At 53.3% G+C, this 17,613-nt stretch overlaps 3 protein-coding genes across 5 annotated transcripts; 1 reads left to right on the top strand and 2 right to left on the bottom strand.

Annotated features, from left to right (window-relative positions):
• The first annotated feature begins 853 nt into the window (after positions 1 to 853).
• Positions 854 to 3,552, top strand: Slc16a11 (solute carrier family 16 member 11). 2 transcript variants are annotated; one of them, XM_013347009.2, is made up of 5 exons: positions 854 to 1,351; positions 1,438 to 1,798; positions 2,040 to 2,183; positions 2,426 to 3,193; positions 3,276 to 3,552. In XM_013347009.2, the coding sequence occupies exons 1-5, from the start codon at positions 863 to 865 to the stop codon at positions 3,503 to 3,505; spliced, it is 1,992 nt and encodes a 663-aa protein (XP_013202463.2). In that variant the 5' UTR covers positions 854 to 862; the 3' UTR covers positions 3,506 to 3,552. The 2 variants fall into 2 exon arrangements, with proteins under 2 accessions (XP_013202463.2, XP_005349764.1); XM_005349707.3 differs by having other exon boundaries at positions 1,280 to 1,351; positions 1,452 to 1,798.
• Positions 3,553 to 4,058: 506 nt separating this feature from the next.
• Positions 4,059 to 8,177, bottom strand: Slc16a13 (solute carrier family 16 member 13). 2 transcript variants are annotated; one of them, XM_026780139.1, is made up of 5 exons: positions 8,124 to 8,159; positions 7,590 to 7,777; positions 7,302 to 7,445; positions 5,698 to 6,435; positions 4,059 to 5,053 (listed from the first exon to the last, which is right to left on the bottom strand). In XM_026780139.1, the coding sequence occupies exons 1-5, from the start codon at positions 8,141 to 8,143 to the stop codon at positions 4,848 to 4,850; spliced, it is 1,296 nt and encodes a 431-aa protein (XP_026635940.1). In that variant the 5' UTR covers positions 8,144 to 8,159; the 3' UTR covers positions 4,059 to 4,847. The 2 variants fall into 2 exon arrangements, with proteins under 2 accessions (XP_026635940.1, XP_005349763.1); XM_005349706.2 differs by having other exon boundaries at positions 7,590 to 8,177.
• Positions 8,178 to 10,794: 2,617 nt separating this feature from the next.
• Bcl6b (B cell CLL/lymphoma 6B) lies at positions 10,795 to 16,509 on the bottom strand. The gene is made up of 9 exons (XM_005349705.2): positions 16,495 to 16,509; positions 15,762 to 15,952; positions 15,257 to 15,478; positions 14,631 to 14,975; positions 14,228 to 14,352; positions 13,524 to 13,688; positions 13,321 to 13,451; positions 13,097 to 13,234; positions 10,795 to 12,738 (listed from the first exon to the last, which is right to left on the bottom strand). Exons 2-9 carry the CDS (start codon positions 15,938 to 15,940, stop codon positions 12,622 to 12,624), a joined length of 1,422 nt encoding a protein of 473 aa, XP_005349762.1. The 5' UTR covers positions 15,941 to 15,952; positions 16,495 to 16,509; the 3' UTR covers positions 10,795 to 12,621.
• Positions 16,510 to 17,613: the final 1,104 nt, after the last annotated feature.

Here is a 17,613-nt window from a genome sequence, read left to right as displayed (position 1 = left end):
ACCAAGAGAGCACACCTATTGAGTCCAATGGCTGAGGAAAGCCAGAGTGGCCTTGTAAAGAAGGATGCTCGCTGGAGTCTTCAAAGAACAAACAACAAACGAAAAGACACCTGGATTCGTCCCTGTGAACTCTGACTTTGCTTATAAAAATCTAGCCTAAGCCTCTAGCGATTCTGGCGGCACAGATGTCATCTACTCCCAGAAACCGTTGTTTAGAATCCTACGCACGGTGGCTCTGCATAGACACTGCCCTTTCCAGGGAAGTTCACATCAATCTGTCTCCAGGCTGTTTCCCTCGGCTAGCGCAGGCTCTGTTTCCACTCCTAGGCCTGTTCGCCCTGTATCCTCCCACGGTAGGCTAAACCTAAATTCAAATATTTCCGCTTTCTTTTTTGAAGCTGAACGATTTGGGGGGTACGTCAGCTAAGTCTTTAAGTATCAGTTACTCCATCCGTTTGTAAAGTGGGATAGCAACTTCGTCATAGGGCTATTGTAAGAATGAAATGACAAAGTGTGTGTGTGTGTGTGTGTGTGTGTGTGTGTGTGTGTGTGTGTGCGTGTGTGTGTGTGTGTGTCAGCTAAGTCTTTAAGTATCAGTTACTCCATCCGTTTGTAAAGTGGGATAGCAACTTCGTCATAGGGCTATTGTAAGAATGAAATGACAAAGTGTGTGTGTGTGTGTGTGTGTGTGTGTGTGTGTGTGCGTGTGTGTGTGTGTGTGTGTGTGTGTAGACTGCCTGGAACATCACAGGTCTTGGTAGTGAGAAGTCATATTCCCCGTGAGGGCTTGCTAGTATTGTCCATTGGAGGCCCAGTGATTTGATGTCGGAGATTTACAGGATCCTCAGCAACAAATCCGAGAATGGAAGAACTCTTTCAGGCTTTAGAGACCACCGTTATTTTCACGAGTGGGCAACCGGCCGAGCACGGATTGCAACCCGGCTCTTCTTGCGTGCGCAGTCGGCGGCAGGTGCGTGGGCGTGAGCCCCGCGGCGCCGGGATGGGCGGGGCGCAGTCACTCATTCCTCGCGGTTCCCTATCCAGGACTGGGGGTTGCGTGTGGATAATTCAATCCCCGTGGGACTCGGCGTCAGGCCTCGGCCCAGGCTCGGTGGATTGGCTGTCTCGCTTGCCCCCGCCCTCGGTACTCACACCCCCACCCCCACCCCGTGTCCCAGGTGGCTCGGGCCCCTGTGGTGATCTCTGTTTACGGAGAGAGCGGGTCCAAGTTGGGCTCCATCTCTGCACTGGCTGGCGGCTCGGCAGAAAACTGCCTGCCAGGAACGCGCGGAGAAAAAGCGGCCGAACCCACCTTCGCCCTGTCCCTACTCCCAACGCCGGGAGAGGTCGGGTAAGAGAAAGAGGGTGCGAGAAGGAGGAGCCTTGGCCTGGGGGATCCTGCTGTTCCCCCATTCCAGGACCTCACGCGCACCCAAGACTTCTATCCCTAGGCCTGGTTCCCGCGCCCATGCTCGGGGCGACGTGCTCACCCTGGGCGAGCAGCCCGAGGCTGGATCTCAGGGACGTCAGCTCCCTAGCGGAGGCCCAGGCGTGGAGACTTCATTCACAGGTGTCTCCCCACCCCAGCAGACGGCGATGACCCCCAAGCCGGCCGGACCCCCGGACGGGGGCTGGGGCTGGGTGGTGGCGGCCGCAGCATTCGCCGTGAACGGGCTCTCCTACGGGCTCTTACGCTCCCTGGGCCTTGTCCTCCCCGACCTCGCGGAGCACTTTGAACGAAGCGCCCAGGACACTGCGTGGGTCAGCGCCCTGGCCTTGGCCGTGCAGCAGGCAGCCAGTGAGGGGGGGCCCCGAGGTGGGAGGCGGGAACCGGGTGGAGAGGCCATGAAGGTAGTGATGGGAGACAGCAGACTTGATTACCAGACAACCTGAGAGCTACTGGTGGAACCAAGTTCTAGAAGAGTGGGTCTTGAGGTCAACGGGAGGAGTTACCAGGCCAAGCAAAACAGCCAATGAGAAGTGTTGGAGATAGTTTGGGGGTCCCGGGGCATGTCTTCGTTGACTTCGCCCCCTTCTAGGCCCAGTGGGCAGCGCCCTGAGCACTCGCTGGGGGGCACGCCCCGTGGTGATGGTTGGGGGCGTCCTAACCTCGCTTGGCTTGGTCTTCTCGGCTTTCGCCCGAAGCCTCCTACATCTCTACCTCGGCCTGGGCCTCCTCGCTGGTAAGAAGAATGGGATGCTCGTAATGCTTCAGGGATAATGCGGACAGGAGCTTCTTGTGGGGTAGGGGGCCCGAACAAAGCTCTCTCTCTCTCTCTCTCTCTCTCTCTCTCTCTCTCTCTCTCTGTGTGTGTGTGTGTGTGTGTGCGCGCGTGTGTGTTCATGCACATGGAGCAGAGAAGCAGGGCTAAGGAATGCTAGGAAAATCATCCTCGTACCCCTATCCTGTTCTATCCATTTGCAGGTTCCGGCTGGGCCCTGGTGTTCGCCCCTTCCCTGGGTACCCTCTCTCGGTACTTCTCCCGCCGTCGGGTGTTGGCGGTAGGGTTGGCGCTCACCGGTAATGGGGCATCCTCGCTGCTCCTAGCACCTGCCTTGCAGTTCCTCCTTGATACTTTCGGCTGGCGGGGTGCCTTGCTCCTCCTTGGCGCTGTCACCCTCCACCTCACACCCTGTGGCGCCTTGCTACGACCCTTGGCTCTTTCTGGTGACCCCTTAGCCCCACCTCGAACTCCCTTAGCTGCCCTTGGCCTAGGTCTCTTCAGGCGCCGAGCCTTTACAATCTTTGCTTTGGGCACCGCCTTGATTGGGGCGGGATACTTCGTCCCCTACGTGCACTTGGGTCCGCATGCTTTAGATCAGGGTATGGGGGGTTACGGGGCAGCGTTGGTGGTGGCTGTTGCCGCAGTGGGAGATGCGTGTGCCCGACTGGTCAGCGGATGGCTTGCAGACCAGGGCTGGGTGCCCCTTCCGCGCCTTCTGGTTGTGTTTGGGTCTCTGACTGGGTTAGGGGTACTGGCAGTGGGACTAGTGCCCACTGGGGAGACAGAGGAGGGTTGGGGGGCTCCCCTGCTAGCCGCGGCTGGGGCCTACGGCCTGAGCGCCGGGAGTTATGCCCCACTGGTTTTCGGTGTGCTCCCGGGGCTGGTGGGCATTGGACGTGTGGTACAGGCTACAGGGCTGGTGATGATGCTGATGAGCCTCGGGGGACTCCTGGGCCCTCCCTTGTCAGGTAAGGGCTGAGTCTGAAGATTCTCTCAAGATGTCTGCCCCTGAGATGCCAGGCCTCTAATTTCCTTTATCGCTCTTCTCAGGTTTCCTAAGGGATAAGACAGGAGACTTCAGTGCCTCTTTCCTGGTGTGCAGCTCTTTCATCCTCTCTGGCAGCTTCATCTACATGGGGCTGCCCAGAGCCCTCCCAACCTGCCGTCCAGTCTCACCTCCACCTACCCCTCCCCCTGAGAGAGGGGAGCTGCTCCCAGTTCCACAGGCCTCCCTGCTCTCGGCAGGGGGCGCTGATCCCACCCGGGAAACCACTTGTTGATCGTTTTCTTGTTTGAGCCCCTTCCCTAATAAAGGCTTTTTATCTGACTCTGTTGAAAAGCAACAACAAAAACAAAAAACCCTCTGAAAGCAACAGGACCCCAGCGGCCCTGGTGGTGAGGAGGATGCCTATCCAGTTTTCCTTTGCTCAAATCCTTGCCTTAAGAAGGTCTTTGAGAAGTTGTGAGCTTATCAGTTTCAGTTTGCTAACGGGCATATCTAAATCTCATACTTCAAATGTTTATTTATGTGGGTTTGTGGTAGCCAGATCTCCTGGAGATCTTGGAGCTGGACTCCAGGCAGTTGTAAGCTGCCTGGTGTGAATGCCCTGAGCCAAACAGGTCACCACAAGGAACAGCAATCTGCTGAGTTCTCTCTCCAGACCTACTTTTTAAAAGATTGATTTTTATTTACGCTATGTGTGTGTGTTTATGTGAATGTATGCCACATATGTGTGGGTGTCCACAGAAGCCAGAAGAAGACATCGGATCCCCTGGATCTGGATTAATAGGTGGTTGTGAGCCACCATGTGTGGGTGGCTTTGGCCCTCTGGAAGAGCAGGAAGTGCTTTTAACTGCTGAGCTTATTTTTTTTTCCAGCTCCCAAACTTAATGCTTTTTCTTGCATTTTGATCTGCCTTTGTTAGCCTAAGAGAAACAAAAACGCATCGGTACGGTTGTGAGCACCTGTAATCCCAGTACTTGGGCGGAGGCCAGGTCTCAAGTTCAAGAGCAGCCTGAGCTACATGGTGAGGTTCTGTCTCAAAAGTACAAGAATCTTAGGTTGCAACTTCTGCTCCCAAGCTGCCTTCCTCCACACACAGACTTTTCTCTTCGTTTTCGTCCCTCTGTATCACAGGAGTGGTGGAGAAGAGGGAGGGAATGGACAGGAGGGAAGAACTCTGGGTCAGCAGGCTCACAGACATCTCCGCTCCTTTGTTCAGCGGTGACCTGTTAGCTGCCCCAAGCACCTGGACCTCCAGTTCTTTTTGAGGTTACAATTACTGTTCAGTTTCCTTATTTGCTTTATATCCAAGCGAGATCAGAAATCCCATATAAAACATGAGAAGACTCTTGGCCTTTGATTTTCAGATTTGATTCAAAACTCAGTGGGCTGAGATCTCCTGGATCCTTCAGAAAAGTTGGGAAGAACAGAGGAGGTGATGTGAAAGTCATCAACAAAATACAGAGGGTTGGCACATCAATCGCGGGAACCCCAGGTCTGCTCTGGTGGAGGCAGATCAAGAATCCTAAGGCACTGTGTTTCTGAGGACGCCTTGACGGGGCAGAGGACCTGGTGCTGTCAAGCTCCGGCTTTCTATGACCACTGCCTCCTGGTGGAGTTCAGTCCTCTCCCAAGCCCTCCTCCTTGGGCAGGGGAATTTTGGTCTCCGGTGCCTCTATTACAAGGTCCTGGGGTCTGGAGGTAGAAGCTGAGATGCAGGAGAAGAAATGGGGCAAGGTGATAAGAACTCCACTCCCTGCAAGAAGGAAGGCCCCAGCCACCATAAAAGAAGCCATGTAGTTGCCTGTCACATCCCGGAGGTAGCCTGGGTCCAAGAGAGAAAAAAGAAATACACATGGGTGACCTACACACTGGGGCTAATGGCCTAGATCCCACTTGGGGGCAAAGGAAGATCCATTGTCTTAGAAGAGATGCAATTCCCAAGGTAAGACTGAATGAATACGAGACTCTGGTTTCTCAACAGCCTCCCTGTAGGGAGAGCAGCCTGTAGGTATTTGGGGAGCCATGTTAAGTCAGGCGGATCTGTGTGGTTTCTTCCTGCAGCAGGGCCTCTTCTAAACCTTCAGTTAATAGTTAAGAGGGAGGTGTTTAAAGATCAGAAGGTTCTAGCATCTTGAGCATGGAGACCTTTAACCAGACATTTGGGCAGGGGCCCAGTGGGTCAAAGGGAAAAAAAAGACAATGTTAGGTCAGGCTAGATCTTCTAAAAACCCAGCCTGCAGTTCATTGGGTTGTTTTTTGTCTTCCCACTCAGACCTTCTCAGACCCAAGTTCTGTCCTCCTGCGAACCCACCTCAGGGCTGTGAGGATTGGCTCTGCAGGCTGTATGCTGTAACATACTAGAGGGCAATATTAACATATGCCTTATGTTAGTATGTGGGGATAGTTCCTTCCTCCGATTATGCAGCATGACATCCCTAGCCCAGCTGGCAGCCCCATTCCCCTTACCTGAGAGAGGCGCTCCCAATAGCCCCCCGATGCTCTCTATCATCTGTACCAGGCCCAGGCCACAGTAAATCCTTGCCGTCCCCACCAGCTCAGGAAGCACGGAGAAGGCCACTGGGGTCAGGGCCCCTGACGTGAAGCCGTAGGCCACAGCCAGAACCACCAGGGTTGTGGGAGCCTGAGCCACAGGGAACAGGGCTAGTGACACCCCAGTCAGGGTGGTCCAGAGCATCAGCAGTCGTGCCACAGGCCCTGGAACTGCATCTCCCAGCCAACCAGAGGCCACCCGGCCCACGAGGTCAGAAATCGCAGCCACGGAAAGTAGGAAGGCAGCAGGCAGTGGGTCCCAGCCCAGGTCCTGCAGATGCGCCACCAGATGGACGTAGGGAATGAAGTAGCCAGTGTTGATCAGAGTAAGGGCAACAGTGTAACGGAGGAAGGGGCCATGATGGAGAAGGGAGGTGAGCTGGGCCCCAGGGCCACCCACGGAAGTGTCTTCAGTCAGGGAGAGTGGGCGGAGGAGAGCACCGCAGGCCATCAGGTGTAAGGAGAGAGCAGACACTAGCAAGAGGGCTCCCCTCCAGGCATACTTGCTTATCAGCCACTGGAAGAGGGGGGCAAACGCAAAAGAAGAGAGACCCACTCCAGTCAATGCCAGCCCCATGGCCAGAGATCGACGTCGAGAGAAGTAACGGGAGAGGCAGGCCAGGGTCGGAGTGAAGGTCAGGGCCCAGCCAGAGCCTGCCAAAAAGAAAAAAAGGGGGGGTGTGGCTGTGGACTTTAGGGGTGCTCAGAACACCCAGTAATCCCAATACTACCCAGCAGAAGACCAGCCCCTGCTTTGGACTCCACAGACCTGGGTATTTTAGTGCTGGTTTTGATAACTTTCTAGCTGTGTGACCTTGCCTGTTCTGCTTAATCTCCCAGGCTCAGTTACTTGATCTGCATAATGGGGTTAACACACTTTAGGGCAGTGGTTCTCAACCTTCCTAATGCTGTGACCCTTTAACCCAGTTCCTCATGTGGTGGTGATCCCCCCAACCATAATATTATTTTCGCTGCTGCTTCATAACTGTTATTTTACTACTGTTACTGTTATGACTCGTAATGTAAATATCTGATATGCAGCCCTTGTGAAAGGGTCGTTCAACTCCCAAGGGGGCCCGACAGACAGGTTGAGAACCACTGCTTCCTGGGATCTGGGAGGACAAGAGATAATGCTCCTAAAATAACTAAAACAGAGCTTTGGATTTAGAGCCCCAACTCTACCATTTCTGGCTGCATTAAACTTCCTTTACCCAGGTGTATAAACATCGAAAAGCATTGTAAGCCTTATTATTATTATTATTTTAAAATAGACCAATGATATTTCTATTTCAGTCGATACCTAGCACAATCTTAAAGAAATTCTCCCACTACACTCCATTCCGATGGGTTTGGGCTTGTAGTAGTTTCTGGATTCATTATCTTTGATTTAGTCATTCAGCTTAAGAATTCCCTTCTGGGCACGGTTCTCCCGAAGCCTTTCTGGACAGAGGTGGAAGAAGGGGAAAATCCAGAGGCTTAAGATCTAGGCCTTGGCCTTCTGCCCTTGCCCAGGGTCTCACCTGACAGCAGCCCAATACTCAGGTATAGGTGGGTCAAGGAGGTAGCAAATGAAGCAAGCAGCATTCCCAGCGCAGCCAAGATGCCCCCAGTCATCACCACAGGCCTGGGCCCCAACTTCGTGCTCAGGGCACTGCCTATTGGGCCTGGGGAATTGGAAGGGGTTCTGCGAGGTGGTCTCCGCCATCCTCCCACAGCATCCTCCCGACCCTTCGCCTTTCCCTGTTCTGGTTCCCAAATTCCCTCTTTTCCGAGGGTCGTAGGCCACCGCACCCAGGCGCAGCACTCACTCCCAAACTGCTGCACCGCGATCCCTATGGAAGCGATCCAGGAAACTCTGGCTGCCTGTTCCTCAAACGCCGCCACAAATTCCACGAAGAAGACACCGAAGGACCGGAGCACCCCAAATACCAGCGCCGACTGGAAGAACGCTGAGAGCACCACCATCCATCCCCAGCCCCCGTCGGGGGGCTCAGCCCTGCGCGCCATTCGGAAAGGAACAAAGCTGCAGCCCCTGAGAGCCCTTGCGAGATCAAGGCTTCAAACCGCCCACATTGACCAACCCACCCCGCAGGACGCTCGGGCGCCGAAATGTGGCTGGTCGCTAGGAAGTTACTGAGAAAGCATGGGGCGCCTGCGCCTTTCCCTCAAGAGGAGGGAGGTCTACGAGCTGGGACCTGCCACTGCCACCGATTAGCCCGCAGCTAGAATCCAGACCCGTGCCAAATGATTTCTTTAGAAGCTAGAGAATAGAACTGGGTTCGAGCCACAACCCCAAGGAGAGAGTCTGGTTAGGGATTGTGTTATCTTTGAGGATTCAGCACCTGCCTAAGTGGGCCAACATCCAACCCCAAGCTCGCCAATTAGGTTGCAGGTCTCCGGAGCAGGGGGTGGGCCCGGAGGGGGTGGGCGGGATTTACAGCATTGTTCTGAACCTGCAGTGAGAGGGGCGCATGCGTAAGGAGGGACTAGCCAAAGATAGGCCCCACGTGACAAGGGACCTACGGGGAGGGTTCTGCGGGTGCTGGGATCATTCACTTTTCAAGACTTGCATCTGAGAGCTAGTGGTGGATAAACTGGTCCTGGCCAGGCAGGAACTCACTTGCTTAGTGAGGCATCCAAGAATTGCCAGGGAGCGTGGGTACGAAGGGATAGGTTATGAGGTAAGAGTAAAAACTGATAGCACCTGGGGCGGCTAGCAAAGCTTTGAAAATTCCAGACCGCTGGGTCCGAGAGGAACTGAGGCAGAGGGAAGACGGGAGAGCCCAGCCTGTTATTCCAGCTGTTCCAGAGGCAGAGGCAAACTCATGGGTCAGCGTGGGCAAACCTAAACCCTGTCCCAAAATTTTAAAATAATTAAAGGTAATTTTGTGTAGATCCCGGTTCAATCCCTAGTGCTATGTTAAGGGGGGCGGGGGCAGACTTGTTGGACTCCTGGCATTCATTTCTGTAATGAGGATTCGTTCCTTCAGCGTCTGTACCCATAGACAGGAAACTTGCAGGTCACCGAGACCAAAAATAACGGGGGAGAGGAAGGGCGGCCATCAGACCATCCAGAGTTGCCCAGTACCACCTACCCTTTCCTCCGCGGCGCTGGAAACTTTCCCTGTGCCTTCTAGTAATGGCCTTTTCCTAACCAGTTTTTGATCTCAGACTGATGTACACAGGAGACATGCCATAACCCCGGTCACTGGAGCAGCCAGTCAGCCTCCTACGTTTCGCCAGGCCACTAGCACGCCCTCACCTCATGACAGCAATGGCTTGGGCTTTTCTGTTCCTTTATTGTACACCTCGGGCTCCCCAGGACTCTGACCTTGAAACCTTGGGTTCAGAATTCATATCCAGACCAGTGGGGAAGGAGGCAAAAGAGGGGCATGGGCCAAGGAACTATGCTTTTAAGAAATCATACTGTAAGGGCTGGAGACATGGCTCGTCGGGCTTTTCAAAGCAGCAGGGTTTAACTCTTGCCTGCACCCACACTGGTCAACACAGTGGCCTGGAACTCCTGTTCCAGGGGATCTGACACCCTCTTCTGGTCTCCACAGGCACTGTACCCATGTGGGTCACTTAAATTCACAGGGGCAAAGAAACTCAGGCCAGCCTGGGGGCTGGGGGACATAAGTTTGTCTCAAAGACCCAGGGAGGGGCTGCAGTCTTGTTATAAGTAGACTCATAAGAAGGGATCTGCCAGTGGTATAGGATCTCAGGAGTCAAGAGTCCAGTCTTGAGATCTCTAGATCCAGGGCACAGTCCCAACCTTGACTTTATGACCTATTTTGTTTTTTAGATTTATTACATATACAGTGTTCTGCTTCCATGTATACTTGCAGGCCAGAAGAGGGCACCAGATCTCATTACAGATGGTTGTGAGCCACCATGTGGTTGCTGGGAATTGAACTCCAGACCTCTGGAAGAGCAGTCAGTGCTCTTAACCTGAGCCATCTCTCCAGCCCGACTTTATGACTTATTACTTGGTCAAAATAGTTAATTTCTCAGTTGGTTTCCTCACCTGTAAACTGGGGAGAATACTTCCTACTTTTTAGGGCCGCCCAGAGTTAAATGAGTAAGTCTGCACTAGAATGCTTTATTCAGGATCTGCCATTCAATAGGCGGTAATAGTAGCTGGTCTTATTTTCATTGGGGGACAAGCTAGAATGGAAGGTCACAGGGACTTTTGCTGCTTTTTTGTTTTTCAAGTATAACCTAGGTTATAAAAGAGAGAGAGAAAGGAAGGAAGAAAGCAAGAAAGCAAGAAAGCAAGAAAGCAAGAAAGCAAGCAAGAAAGAAAGAAAGAAAGAAAGAAAGAAAGAAAGAAAGAAAGAAAGAAAAGTAAGCAGTCACTAAACTAGATTATCAGGGAGAACATCAGACTGAAGAAGCACAACCACACTCACCTTGGCCACAGGTGAGGCAGCATTAGAATCAGTGACTTTTAGCCTTGGACTAGAAAGCACCTGTCCACCCTGGACACACAGGTCAGGGGAAAAAGACTCGTGTATTGGACATTAGCTAGATCCCAAGATATTAGGGCTGGGAGATGAGCAGGCACATGGGCACTAATGCACTCGGCCTTCTCCTAGCTGCTCTGACTCGCCTCTGTTGTTCTTAGGGGACCTGAGCCCTACCCATTTTCTCTGGTGATGGTTGTGAGGGGTGCCTGGGTCACGAGAACCCGTGCTTGCAGATGCATTTCCCAGGCTCTTGCTTTTCTACTTTCTCTCTGCAGCCTCCACACCTCGGCCAGGAAGTGACTTCAGACCAGCAGGATGCAGGTGGCTCCGGATAAGCTTCGTGAAGTCACTGGTTCCTACACAATGAACCGGAAGGCTAGGGCAGGGAAGGGAGAATAAGGACCATTGAAGAGGGCGAGTGGGACACAACAGCGAAATGAACACAGAATCCAAGTTGTTATTTTTTTTGGAACCGCTTTCCAAGTTCCCAGGTGACCCTCCCCCCACAAACAAGCTAGGACACAGAGGGCAAGAGAGGCTTCTTTATTCCATGGATCTGGTCTTGCAGGATCGAACATCTCATGCTGGCACTTCCCATATGCCCATCCAGTCTGCTGAACAGAAACCGTAATACCTTCGCAATTATCTCCTCTGCTCCCCCCCTCCCTTCGATTCTGTATTCAGGTGATGGGGAGGGGAAGGGAATGGCTTTCTCAGCAGCCCCCAGCTGACGGCTTAATTCCTTACAGATTCAAGTCTTCTTACCCAACTCCTATCATCAAATAAGGTCCTGGGGCAGCAAGAAGCAGGACTACAAATCGAGGCTCCCGAACATCATCTAACATTCCAGACACTCCATCTAACCAAGGAACTCCATCCCTAACATTTTTATCTGCATGGCCTACACCAGAATCTGCAGCCCTCGGCTAACCTCATGCACCATCTGGCAACCTGTTCACATGGGAGGGGTCTTTGGCCAACCCATCAACCAGGCTTTAAAAGCCTTGAAACATGTAATTCCAATGATAGTCCTCAATGACCAGCATGGAACTCAGTCCCTTTGTCTCCCGTGTAAAGTCCAATGTCACAGACAGGAACATAGTGGAGGAAGACTGAGTCACAGACCCAGACTCTCAGGTAAGAGAATTACCAAGCACCCGTGAAACAGGAAATTTTTAGAATCTGGTCACTTTCCAGAAGCTGTCCAAAACCAAAATAAAATAAAACAAAAAAACACATTCAAAGACGAAGGGCATATTGAACCCCAAGGAACATTTGCTGCAGCTTCTCCTGCAGCAAAGGATGGGTCAGACTGGTAGTCAAGGTAAGGAATGGCATGAATTCTCCCTAGGTCGTAACATTCTCAGGAACTGGACAGATAAGAACAGGTTCTATAATCTCTGGTACAGATCTTTAGCTCTCTCCCCATGAAAATACTAATTCAACCTCAGTGGGAGGATCATGGGCTCAGCTCAGACCCTGAGGCAGACTCAGAGAGATGGGCACAGTGCATTCAAACCTGGGTGGAAAGAGCAATGGTTCAGTTTAGCTGCTGTGCTTTCTAGCCAGAGAGACTACCCACCTCCATTTAGAATGATGAGGGATCTAGGCCCCATTTTCCCAGCCTTCAGGAGGAATTTATTATCCACATTTTGTGTTCATCTAAAAAGGTTCCCATCACCCTCGAAGAGCTGAACGTTCTCTTTCCATGTCTGGTCTGCTACCGGACTTGCACCATCCAGAATACCAGAGAGGATTCCTTACCCAATCTTACATGTTCTCAGGGTCTGCCCTAGGAAAGCAAAAGGTCGCATCCTAGAACTGAAGGGACAAACCAACAAGCAAACAAACAGAAAAGGGACTATTCCAGAGAGAACGGTTACAAGGAAAACAACGAGACACTCATGTCAAAGGAGAGAGCCAAGTGCTAGGAAGCCCTGCCAGCAGAGCCGGGCCCTCACCTTCTGTGTCTCGGAAGACGGAAGTCGGAAAAGCAAGCAGAATGAAGGCCCTGGGGCCACCCACGGGCCTTAAATAAATTATATTTACAGATAAACCATTTGGAATGGGGCGGGGGGGGGGGGAGCAGGGGAAGGTTCCCTGGAAGAGAGCAAGCCCCTTGCGTCTCTCCTTTTCCCCAGCCCCTAGCTATCCAACCTGGATTGTGAGGAAGAGGTTTTGACCAGCAAAACAGAGGCAGATCTAGCCAGGATCTGCCACCCCTGCTCTCCTCAGTACAAAATTAGGTGACGAGTTCCTGATACCAGAGTGGCCTGGCACACTCATATCAAGACTGCCAGGGAAGCCAAGCCTGGGCCTGCAGCTTTGGTAGCCCCCTTTGGCAGTCAGTGTGGTCTTGGTGGGGGTTCAGTTATGGTCCCCCGAGGATGTGGTAGCGCACTTTAGTATTGGTAGCAGCCCCGTGTTTCTGACGCAGGTGCAGCCGTAGTTGACTCTTGTGCCGAAAATGCAGGCCGCAGGGGTCGCACTGTGGGAGGACAGATCTGTGAGGTCCCTACCCTTCCCCCAACCACCTTCAGTTGGGATGGGAAGGGGGAACTGTCCAGCTCTCGCTGACAATCAGCCCATTAGCATTCACGCCCCTAATTCCCTTGGGGCGCCCAGGAGATGGGCCTTGCCTTACTTAACAGACACATTAACACTTGTTAGCCCCTTGGGACAACACTGCCTAGTCCAAGAATATAATTATCCCTTCCCCTCTCCCCAGTCCAAGTCCCTGACTCACTTGGATTCTTTAGAAACCTAGCAGCAGTGGTAAGACCTGGCCCTGCCTGCATTTTTTTTTGGGGGGGGGGGATAACGATTAGGCCCTGTAGGGTACCTACATGGTATGGCTTCTCCCCCGTGTGGATGCGAACGTGGCTTTTGAGGGTCTGGAGGTGGCGGAAGCGGGTTCCGCAGGTGGGACACGGATAGGGCTTCTCTCCAGTGTGGATCAGCACGTGCGCGCGGAGGTGTGCCACCTGAGGGGGGCGGAGCCTTGAGATCGCTTCGGGGAGGGGCAGAACCCTCTCCGCTCCTCCCACTTGCCTTCCTGCCCTCTCCTTACCTGAACGAAACGCGAGCCGCAGGTCTCGCACTTGTAAGGTTTCTCTCCAGAATGGATGCGGCTGTGCGTTTTTAGGTTGGCTGGTCGGTTAAAACGTGCTCCGCAGATGGAGCAGCGGTAGGGCTTTTCCCCTGCAAGTAGGGAGGAAGACAGTCAGAGCGTCCTGAGAGAACGAGGGGCACGAGACCAAGACCTCCTCCTACCTGTGTGCACTGTGCGGTGACTAGCCAGGTTGCCCTTATAGCGGAAGGCAGATCGACACAGCTGGCATTTATAGGGTTTGTCCTCGTCCCCCGGAGCTAAGGGGTCAAGCCCCGATGAGCCCCCAGCCACAGCTTCACAGTTCTGGCAGCTGAAAAACTCACCTCCTGGAGAGCAATGACAGCCTTAGTTATTAAGGCCTTCCCAGGTACCAGGATTTGTGCGCCTTTTAACCCCTAACTTCCTGTGAAGGCTTTTGAGGACTCGTTTGGCTTACTCACAGCCGTACAGTCAGTGAGAGGTGTTTGATTCAGTAGTATGTTTAGAATTGTCGATAGTGGTGACACTATGTGGAGGTTCTTGCAAGTGGGTGGAGCTTTCTGTTTCTTTTCCATCTTCCCTCACTCTGGGTGACAGACTGCCAGAGAGGCCCTGCCAAACTCTGGGCAGATTATTTAGGCCAGAAATTCCCAAACTGTACTGTTCTTTGGAAGGACACGGAGATTTTTTTTTTTTTTTTTTTTTTTTATGATTGGTCTCCACTCTCGGACATTCTGACTGACGAGGTGAAAACATCACAGAAGGGTCTAACATGCAGTCAAGTTTGGGGACTTTTAAACGGGTCTTTTCTGAGGTCTTCTGATCCAGGTTGGCCTGACACAGCTATAGGAGAGAAGCCGGAAGAGAAAGAAAGAAGGGCTCTGACCTGGTGGTGGGTGAGCCTGCTTAGAAGTTGATCCAGAAGTTTCTTGAGCCCGGGGTGTGAAGAGGTAGGAGGTATTTGCTGGAGCTCCATATTTGAACTGTGCAGTGGTAGCAGCTAGACATAGTCTAGGCAGATGGTAGGAGCCATAGAAAAGGTTAGGGGACACACACACACACACACACACACACACACAGGGGTGGGGTGCTTTTTTCATGGAAAATATGGACCTATATCTTCTGGAAGGGAACTAATACTGACCAATAAGTCACATCCCCTCTGGCAGTTGGTCAGGTCCCTAAAGTGGGTTAGTTCCTCTGAAACCCACCCCCAGGTAGCACTTTAATGGTTCTGCCTGCTAAAGGAGGCCAGCCTCTAAAACTCTTGGGAGTTACAGATCCTTTACCTGCTTTGGAGACCAGGCGTGGGGCCTTCTTCGCTGCTGCTGTTGCTGGAGGCTTCATCTCCGCTAGGGAGCCTGGCTTGGGGGCAGGGTTGACTAGAACTCTCCCCAGCCACGCTCCCTGCTTGTGAAGTCTGAGAATTTAGCACAATAAATTTGTACTTTTTCCAGTTACAGGCCTTGGGGTCTGGGCTAGCTGGGCTTGGGGAGCCTTGACTGCAGCTTCGAGACTCAGTAGGAGGGTCTGGGTGTCCTTCGGAGCGCCTGGGGCTGCCTGGTGGAGGGGCTGTCGGGGGGCTTTGGGGTTCTGCTTCCAAGGGTCGCAGGGAGATGCCTAGAGGTTCGTAGCTAGAAAAAGTATGACGGTCATTAACACCGTTTCCTAATTGTTGCTTTTGCCCATAATACCCGGAGCACCACTTTCACGGAGAACACAAAAACCCATGGTTCCTTCACCTGGTTTGTTTGTTTGTTTTGGTTTTTCGAGACAGGGTTTCACTATGGCTTTGGAGCCTGTCCTGGAACTAGCTCTGTAGACCAGGCTGGTCTCGAACTCACAGAGATCCACCTGCCTCTGCCTCCCGAGTGCTGGGATTAAAGGCATGCGCCACCATCGCCCGGCCCTTCACCTGGTTTGGATGAAGCGGTGGCATGCCTGGACTACATGTTCCATCTGCAAATAGGTAGCAGCCGCCAGGACGGCTGGAGCAGTGGCTGGAGAGAGGCGAAGCCTGGAAGTGTACATGAAGTCCAGAAGAGGGGCAAAGCCTCTGGCTTCTGGCCCGCCAGGCAGAGAGAGCACATCCACTCCGACTCCTGCTCGGCCTCGGAAAATTGAATAGAAGAAGCCACTGGAGAGAGGGCAATTGGGACATGTTAGGAGGTGGGAGACAGAAGGAGACACAGGATGCTTTAGAATCTTTCTGCCCCACTAGTATTGCTACCCCAATTCTTGGATGCTTCCCCATGCTTCTCTTTCCTGCCCTCCCCTCCCCGCTTCCCCAGTTCTGGATTACAGGTGCGGACCATTATTGACCATTATTCCTAACTTCCTTCCCGCATTGGATTGCCTCTGAACGGCCTTGTGACTCTGTTCTCTACCCAGTTAGCCCCAGGAGCCCTACCCCCTCGAACCTGCAGGCAATAAGAACTGCCTTGTGCGCTCTTAGGGGTTGCCCGCCAACCAGCAGCGTGACGTCAGTGAGGATCCCGCGCAGGCGCAGCTCATTCAGATTGCCAAGCACGTCGGAGGAGTGGCGCGTGAACTCTCGGACGTAGCCCAGCGCTCCCTTTGGGGCCGCTGTGGAACCCATAGCGACCCAGGCCTGCACCAGCCACGAAAAAAGTTAGGGGATCCAGGCACGCCTAGGACACAATCCCTTTTCTGCTGATGTTTTCTTTCCGGAGTGTCCATAGAGCCAACGCCATCAGATAGCGGGCCCAGCATCAACAGCCCCACTTAATTCATCTCGTTCATTCTGCTTTCAGCGGTAGCTTCCTTCCCTTTGCTGGATCGCAGAGTTCTTAGAGCAAGTTAGAAATTCTCGTACCTCCGCCTGGAGGATGGGCGCGAGGGCTCCCGCACTCCCACACGCCGCGCGTTGGTTCCACTCTAGGTACCTCATCGACTACCTTCCTTTTCCCTGCTTTCTGGCGCGCCTGGGTCACAGGTATCAGACCTTTCCCGAGGACCTCATATGATCTGCAGCCCACACCCTTCCATGCCCATGCAACTGCCATTGCTAGATCCCATACTCCACAGTCTCTTTTTAGAACAATTTCTGGGATTCGAGTCTTACTACCATCAACAAACCCCTACCCACTTTGGAGACCCAGAAGTCTGGTTTCTTCAAGGTCTGGTTCTTACCCCTGTCCTGCAGGGGCTGCGGCTTCTCTCCTCGAGGGGGGCGGGGTCTCTCTTCTCTTTCGGCCTCGGCTCCTTTATCCGGCCGGGATGTCGGGGGCGGGGGTAGAGGTGGGGTGAACCCGTGGGTTCGTATCCTTCCTTCCTCTTTCGCTCTCCAGATGGTGAGCCTGGGGCGGGGTCTCTGTCTCAAACGCTGTATCTCAGAATCGCGGGGTGGTCGTATCATAGGGGGCTTTGGTTCGTTGAATGCGTACCCGAGAATGAGGATATTAGAATTGGGGAGGCGGTTAGTGGTATGGAAGGTGGTAATATGGGAGCCTTGTGTCGTCGGAGGACCTGGGACAGCGAGATTTGAGTTTTGGCTTTTGGAAGAGGATGCTAAGAGCCTGTTGGAGGAGAAAGGGAATACCGTAAACCTCCGCTTTCTAATGTACTGAATTCAGGGAGCAAATAGAGAGCCCAAGCTCTCGGGTTTGGGCAGGCAGTAGTGGATTCCCGAGGGGGATCTCAAACAGTGGGAGGAGGAGTGATTGACAGGCAGGGTCCACAAAAGGGGGGGGGGGCTGACCAGGCGGAGTAAGAAGAGGGCGGATATGATTTCTAGTTCGTTTCCTTCCATTGTCCTGCGACCGGACGGCTCCTGCAGCTGCTTCCCCTCGAGGAGGTGGGGAAAGCCCCGGGTGGGGACCGAGAGACGCTCGAGAGACCTAGGCGTCCGGCCTCTTACTCCCGATTCTCTTCTGAACCCTTTTAGGAATCCAGAAAGACAGACTCCCGCCCAAAGCTCTGCTGCTCTCCGTCAGTCCTAGCTCACTAGGGCCTCGAGCACCCGCCTGTCGGCTGCGCTTATAGTCTGGCGGGACGCCGGGGTCCAGCGCGGCAAGTAGGCAAAGCTCGGCAATGTTTGCATCCTTCCACGAGGGGGCGGACGAGCACAAGCCTTGCTTCGCCCCTAGGTCTCCTCCCGTCTGGGGATGTGCTCAAACCAGAGAGCTGGATGCGTTCAGTCTGGGCTACCTTAACCTTCTGCTGCCTTCTCTTGGCGAAGAGTTTACTCTGCACCTCTGTCTCTTAGTGCGGCACTAGGTAGAGGACAGGAGAGTTAGGGTCTCCGAAGGA

Source organism: Microtus ochrogaster, chromosome 7, assembly GCF_000317375.1.
Source record: "Microtus ochrogaster isolate Prairie Vole_2 chromosome 7, MicOch1.0, whole genome shotgun sequence".
Classification (NCBI taxonomy): Eukaryota; Metazoa; Chordata; class Mammalia; order Rodentia; family Cricetidae; genus Microtus; species Microtus ochrogaster.
Note: the sequence above shows the minus strand (reverse complement) of the source record. Positions and strands in the feature narration are given on the sequence as shown.

Excerpts from the sequence above, each read along its gene's own strand:
- Slc16a11 (XM_013347009.2), top strand. The coding sequence starts at position 863 with ATGGAAGAACTCTTTCAGGCTTTAGAGACCACCGTTATTTTCACGAGT. Across the intron at positions 2,184-2,425 it reads CGGCCTGGGCCTCCTCGCTG|GTTCCGGCTGGGCCCTGGTG; the intron begins GTAAGAAGAATG and ends ATCCATTTGCAG. Across the intron at positions 3,194-3,275 it reads CCTGGGCCCTCCCTTGTCAG|GTTTCCTAAGGGATAAGACA; the intron begins GTAAGGGCTGAG and ends CGCTCTTCTCAG.
- Slc16a13 (XM_026780139.1), bottom strand. The coding sequence starts at position 8,143 with ATGTTGGCCCACTTAGGCAG. Across the intron at positions 7,446-7,589 it reads CGCGGTGCAGCAGTTTGGGA|GCCCAATAGGCAGTGCCCTG; the intron begins GTGAGTGCTGCG and ends CCAATTCCCCAG. Across the intron at positions 6,436-7,301 it reads GAGTATTGGGCTGCTGTCAG|GCTCTGGCTGGGCCCTGACC; the intron begins GTGAGACCCTGG and ends TCTTTTTGGCAG.
- Bcl6b (XM_005349705.2), bottom strand. The coding sequence starts at position 15,940 with ATGGGTTCCACAGCGGCCCCAAAGGGAGCGCTGGGCTACGTCCGAGAG. Across the intron at positions 13,452-13,523 it reads TCACCGCACAGTGCACACAG|GGGAAAAGCCCTACCGCTGC; the intron begins GTAGGAGGAGGT and ends CCCTACTTGCAG. Across the intron at positions 12,739-13,096 it reads CGGGGGAGAAGCCATACCAT|TGCGACCCCTGCGGCCTGCA; the intron begins GTAGGTACCCTA and ends GTCCTCCCACAG.